This window comes from Aotus nancymaae, unplaced genomic scaffold (genome assembly GCF_030222135.1).
Source record: "Aotus nancymaae isolate 86718 unplaced genomic scaffold, 86718_ANA_hifiasm-v0.15.2.pri h1tg000009l, whole genome shotgun sequence".
Lineage (NCBI taxonomy): Eukaryota > Metazoa > Chordata > Mammalia > Primates > Aotidae > Aotus > Aotus nancymaae.
The window spans coordinates 553,670-560,499 of NW_026988420.1; the positions used below are offsets into that span (position 1 = coordinate 553,670).

A 6,830-nucleotide genomic window follows, 5' to 3' on the forward strand; every position below is an offset into this window, starting at 1 on the left:
CCTGATGACTACATTGCTTTTTCATACAGGATTCTGAAATTATACACACTACATCAGGCATCCTTCATACACTGAGAAGAAAGGAAGGTGAGATACACTAGTCCCAAAAAGCCTACACTAGGCTTAAATCATGCTTAAGATAAATTATTTTCAGCTTAGAATACCTTAATGCTGTTTGAGATGTCATTATAAACTACATTTCTAGAAAGACCTCAAAAAAATCTTGTCTTCGCTTATCATTAGAGGTAAAACAGATACTTGGAGCAGAACCATAACCATTATGCTCCCTGGCTTATCAGCAAGCCTTTCTAGGTTCCCTTATCTTGTCATCTTGGCTTGAATGATCTAAATCCTTTGGGAAGCCTTTTTTGTTTTTCAAAAGAAAATCTGTGCCTCTTGGGATAAGCCTCGGTAGGCCTGAGGGATGAAGCAGGACTTCTTTTACCAGGACTTCTTTAACCTTGAGGCAAGCACTGTCCCATTCCTAGGGCCAAGCAGAGACAGACAAGCCAGCAGTGCCCATGGGAGGTACGGCACAGAGGCCCACACACGGGAGGGGTGCTGTGGCAGAAACCCTAGAAACCCCCCTAACTGCAGGGACAGAGTGCTGAGTGTTAACTGGGCAGGTGGCCAACAGAAAGAGCACTCTCTGGCCTCCCCTGCAATTAGGGTGGCTTATGTCTAAGTCCAGCCCATCCTGCTCAACCCCCACAAAGTCTCTAAATAAGGGGGCATGCCTCTTATGCCCTTTCCTCCTTCCTGCCAGTGGCATGCTTATGCAACAGCTGGACACTAACAGGCATCACAGTGAGGTTGAAGCCCAAGATGAGGATGGCAGAGACCAATCAGAAGGGGCCCCAGAGCCCCTGCTTCTGTATTTCTGCATTTCAGTCACACATGACAAAGAGCCCATCTTGTTTAAGTGTCTCTTGTGTCGGGTTTCCTGCCATTCTTTACTCTGAACCTGACACAGGCATCTAACCCAACTGAGTATAGGGCAGGAGGACAGGCCAGAAGGGTCCTGACAGGAACCAAACGGGCGGGAGAGGCCCCAGTACACTCGGAGAGGGGGCTGGTTAGTTAGCACAGTTGGACCACAATTTCATGTCTACAAGTCAAGCAAATGGGGCAAGATAAGCAGAAAAGGGCCAAATCACATAGGTCACTGTAGGACACACTTGGAACTTGGACTTCATATGTAGGTCGTGCTTGAAAGCACTGCACAGTTTTAAGGGAAGCACGCGGGAGGGCACCTGGGGAGAGGGCTGGCCTGCAGACTGTCATTCCAGCGGAAGGAAGGGACCGAGATAAGACGGTGGCTGCTGAAGCAGGGGAGGGATCTGACGAGTCAGTTACAGGACCTGGCAACCCACCTGTTGCAAGGGATGGGAGAAAGAATGAAGAGTCCAGAGAGCTGCCTTATCTTTGCTATGGGTCACTGGACACAGTGAGGCCACCTCTCCAGACAAGAACATGAGACAAGACCAAAGAGAAAAAGTAAGCTCAGTTTGACTATGAGGAATTTGGGCCACATGGAATTTTTTTTTTTTTTTTTTTTAATAGAGATGGTCCTTACCATCTTGCCCAGCCTGAACTCCTGGCCTCAAGTATTCCTCCCACCTCAGCCTCTCCGGGTGCTGGGATTACAGGCATGAGCCACCACACCCAGCCTACCACATGAAATTTAAGAAGACACAGAGACAGCCAAGTAGCACTGTCTGGCAAGCAGTGAAAAGGGGATCTTCAGCTAAAGAGGGGCAGGGTCTGGGCTAGAGCATGAGCTGGAATAGTCACCGTCCAGTAGTTCCTAGTTGCATGTTTCCTCCCATCCCTGCTGCTACCTGGCCAGGACCCCCCACTGCCCCCAAGACATGACATTTTTAGTTTTGTTATGTAACTTTAAAGACTTCTTTACAAATAGGAACAAATACATATATAGTTGCTTCCTGCCCACCCAACACCCACTACTTACCCTTCCTTGCCCCAGCTTTTTTACATACCAAAAGGTGGCATACAGAGGACTCTTCTGCACCTTGGATTTTCAATTAAAGTGCCCTGGTGATTTTCCCATGGCTTTGCAGAGAGCGGTTGCATTCATTTTCCTGGCTGTAGGGTATCCCACTGTGCTGATATACTTTAACCTGTCCCCACCCATGAGCATTTGGTTGACTCCAACATTTTGCTACTATTTAGCGTTGCACCTAACCTTGCACACCCGCTTGACGCCAGTGTAGTGTATCTGTAAATTCCCTAAAGTGAAGCCTCCAGGTCAAAACTAAGTCCCAGCTCTACTTAGCAGGCCACTTTGGTTCCTCTTTGATAGTCTTGTTGAACTATATAGGTCATTGATTTTCATAACACACTGTGTGTCTGAACAGGGTTTGAAAGAAAGACACTTGCCATCCATGGTCCTTTGCCCATTCCCGCTGACTGGCATGCTGGCAGGATGGGGCCTGGGCTGTCTGTCTGCCACGGAGGAGATGGGTCTCCATGTGGAGAGTGACAGTGAAGTTTGTCCTGTCAAGAATTCACCTTCCTCAGACTGGACTTTAGTGAGACATGAGACACTTCATGTTCATTGCCCTCCTAAAACTAAAAGGAATTCAACTTAGGTCATTAGAAAACCTTACCACTTAAAGAATTGTCTCATAAGCAAAATTATGATATTAAAGCCTAACATCTAAACAAACAGCTCTACAGCTATTTCCTGACATAGTGTCCTGCACAGAGCTCTGGACATCTGCTATGGTTATTTTGTTTTTTCAATGAAAACTAAATATTTCCATGATTCTGAAAGTGTGGGAGCCAGACCAGCAGCATCAGCATCACCTAGGAATGAACTAGAAATGCAGACTGTTGGGTTGCACCCCACACTAAATGAATCAGAAACTCTGGGGTGGATCCAGCAGTCTGCATTTTAACAAGCTCTCTGGGTGATCCTAATGCACTAAGATCCACTGCTTTAAATAAGTAGCTGGTAGGAAAGCGGTATCTCTACCCTTTCAGAAAAAAATGAGCGCCTCTGGAAGAATAAAATGAAAACTTGTATGGTGGTGCAAAGACTTCATTCTAAGAAACACATGATAAACTACTAAAAGCTCTACTTCATGCTCAAATCTCTATCCCAGCAGCTTGTTAAGACTGGACTGTTCATAAAGACCCTGATAATGCAGAGCCAAGAGTTTTCCAGGGAACCATTTTCTAATTAGTCCAAACTGAGTGTCTCCCAAGCCTGATTTCTCATTTACTCTGTATTTTAAAGGGAAGTGAGAGGATGCAAACTCAAGAGAACTTCAGATTCACCCATTCCTGAATTTACTATACAAAATGACCCACAAAACCCACTCTCCTACATTCAAAACCTGTCTCCTCTTCTATATGAAAGACATCATTTTTTTTTTTTCCCAGACAGGCTCTCTCTCTGTTGCCCAGGCTGGAGTACAGTGGTGTGACCACAGCTCACTGCAGCATCCACCCCTCAGTGGGCTCAGGTGATCATACCCACCTCAGCCTCCAGGGTAGCTGGGATTACAGGCATGAACCACCAACTCCGACTAAATTTTTGTAGAGAGGAGTTTTACCAGGTTGCCCGGGTTAGTGTCAAAACTCCTGAGTTCAAGCGACCTGCCCGCCTCAGCCTCCCAAACTGCTGGGATTACAGGCATGAGCCACCGCACCACACTGTGCCCGGCCAAGCTTCACATTCCTGACCTCATGAGTTAACAATCAATCTTCTTCCCAGGTTTATATGCCCAACACAACCTACTTCAAAAGCCTAAAAACGGGTCTCTACTTACACAAACGGCTTTTCTCCAGTGTGAATCAGGATGTGGCGGCTCAGATGGTAGTCCCTGATGAAGGCCTTGCCACACCCTTCATAGTCACAAACAAATGGTCTCTAGCAGGAAAAAGAAAAAGCATGTCACTCCTGCACTAGTTAGTAAGTCTGGTATTATTTAAAAGCTTAAACTGCCTAGTGTTAAGGCCACCTGCTCCCTATGCAGAGATGGTTTCTACTCAGTGGAGTTGTGTACCCGCTACACCAAGGCAAGACGCAGTGTTCCTGCGCAAAGTTACACAACATAAATGCCATAACTTCTCACAAAGTCACTGCACAGATTTTTGTTCTACAAACAGCATTTGAAATAAGCAGGCATAGCATTCTTAACCTGCTCCCAACCCAGCAGTAGGCTTCCACAGCAAGCCCCTCTTAAAGACGCCCTGGCTGGTAGCATGGCCTGTCTGCACAGATCCTCGCCACAGTATGACGTGTAAAAAGCAAGCTTAGGGCAGAGGAAAGAGGCAGGCCTGTCTCATTCCAGACAAGCCCGGTGTCTGTGCTAAGAGAATGCCAAGCACAGCTATAGGAAAGTGTGTCATACCCGAAAAAGCTCATAGATGCCTGAGCGAAGCAAAGGAAACAGCTCAACACCCTAAATGCAACCACCTTTTGTGACCCAGGAGTTGGGAGGGGATGACTCATTTTCAACCTATAGGAAAACCCAAAGACACACCTCAAATAACCAGTTTGGTGCATCTAACTATGAAAACATACCACCAAGGTGTCAGGAGGGAGGTACCGAGGCCTCCATGAGTACTAGGAGCAAAGCAACACAGTGAGCTGTATCACCAGCGGCAGGCATGGAGGAGGCTCAATAAACATTTGTCAAATTAATCTCATGAGAGATTTGGGACAACAAAGATGACTCCAAGTTTTTCAACCTGTATTAAAACTGGTAGTGCCAGTATCCAAAATGCAGCACACAGGTCTAAAAGGAACGGCAAACTCTTGATTTGGATCTACTGGTAATACAGAGCCCAGAATTTAGAGGCTAGAATGAGCAAGAGGAAGGGCGGAGGGGCAAAACAGAGGATGTTATAAGTGATGCCAGTGGCTACGTAAGACTGCAAGAGGGAGCTGGGCAGGATGGAAAACACAGAGGGCAGAAGAGGACCCAATGAAAAGGGCAGACAAGGAAGAGGAAAAGAACCAGAGAAGGTCTTAAGGAGGAAGTGGTCGGCCTTCCAGTGCTGGAGAGGATGAGGAGGTGGCCCATAAATTGAAGGAGGTGCAAGGGGCAAAGGTATGGACAGCAGGCCTGTGGTTTAAGAAATAAGGGCCTTACGCTGAGGCAGTGTGAAGTCTAGCTCTACCAAACACTGGGAAGCTGGGCAGATTCCTTGATCTCTGTGAGCCTCGTTTTCCTCACTTGTGTGTCACATGGGCTGCCACGTCATATCACAGTATCTGACATTCTCCTGCCCTCAAAATAAAATCCAAACTCCTACTGGGCCTACTTCTCAGACTTGATATCGCGATCTCCCCACCTAAACACACATACCTGCCTTCCACCCCGAGGGCCACAGGCTCCCTTTGCGTGCCCTCTGCCGGTCTCAACTGTCTGCATGGCTAGATCCTTTCTTCTTATTCAGCTCACACAGAGGCCTTTCCTGTCCACAACACTGCTGGACATTCCCATCTATCCTGTGGTCGGCCCCACTGAAATGTAAGATCCTTGGCAACAGAAACCCTGCCTGGTGTGTTCACTGCTCTCTCCAGTGTGGAGTTATGAAGAAATGAACACGTGCTGCTTTCACGACCCCCGGTACATGTAACCCATCTTCTAGCTCCAGGGGCCAGTATTTGGTAGGGGTCTAGTAGCAGCGGGCCCTCAAACCTCGCACTTATTTGCAGATTACGGGAGGTGCTTGGCTGGCCCACACTCACGATCATAGAAGGGTAAATGATTGCTTAGTAAGCCCTGAGCCCCTGGCATGGACATCAAGGTCCCAGAAAGAAGGTCCTGGAACTTCTTGTCTACTTCCTCAGCTCCCTCCCTAAGTTCAGGATGTCAAAGTTGAAAGCACCGCAGAGCGGTGCCTGCGGCCCTCGCACTACGCACGACGCAGTGGCTGCCTAGGGGGCACACGCCGTCACCAGGCCACTGGGCAGAGCCCACTGGCGAGCCATCGCCATCCCTAGGCCCAGGGTTGGCCGCCTCGCCTCACCTCCCCCGTGTGCTTGCACAGGTGCGCGTCAAGCTTCCAGGCCTTGTTGTAATTGGCGCTGCAGTCGGGGAAGGAGCAGATGAACCTCCTGGGAAGCGTTGGGTGAGGCGGGGTCGGAGCTGAGCTCTCGCCAGCAGCGATGAAGGCGTCGGCGACGGTCAGGGACAACACCGACTCAGCGACCAGGGCCGGCGGATCCAGATCGCCGGCACCTCCACGCCCTGGGCAAGGGGCGCTCCCACGTGCCGAACCACGTGCCTGGAACCGGCGCCGCCGGCCCACTGCTCCCCGCGGAACCTTAGCGCGACGCCGGCACACTTCCGGGAGCGTACTCGGGCACCAGGCCCCGCCCCTCGTCGGCGCTACGGCTGCGCCTGCTCCGGGAGATTGCGCATGCGCCAAGGAGGCCCCGCCGCGGCCCGCCCCCCTCCCGCCCTGGATGAGAGGTCGGGTCGTCTGAGTCCTCTGCAAAAGGCTACCGCGTTTCATAGGCAACTCAAATCCCGAGGCACTGTTTAATAAATGGGACTTGTTTCCTGTCCTTCAATACTCTCTGGAGAGCACTAACCTTACATCGTTTAAGCTAGCCTGTTCTTTCCACATTACTAGCGTGTCCTATTTGTGAATTCGTTTCCTTGCATGCTCTACGTGCTTCTGCTGCAAGCCCCAGCTCAGGGGTTCCTAAGCTCAGAATCAAGTGGAGTAGAGCTTTCCAAAATTCCAAAGCCCAGAGCATACTTGGACCAATTAAATCACAATTTCTGGGGGTGGGAAACACACATCATTATTTCTAGAAACTTCCTAGGTGATTTCAATGCGCA

General features: G+C 49.3%; 1 protein-coding gene across 1 annotated transcript in view; it reads right to left on the minus strand.

Annotated features, from left to right (window-relative positions):
- GTF3A (general transcription factor IIIA) overlaps positions 1 to 6,498 on the minus strand; it is a 13,360-nt gene extending 6,862 nt beyond the window's left edge. Inside the window, exons 1-2 of the mRNA XM_012471057.2 lie at positions 6,010 to 6,498; positions 3,798 to 3,898 (exon numbers count right to left, since the gene is read on the minus strand). Coding sequence (XP_012326480.1) covers positions 3,798 to 3,898; positions 6,010 to 6,498 — 590 coding nt within the window. The remainder of the gene's footprint in view (positions 1 to 3,797; positions 3,899 to 6,009) is intronic.
- Positions 6,499 to 6,830: the final 332 nt, after the last annotated feature.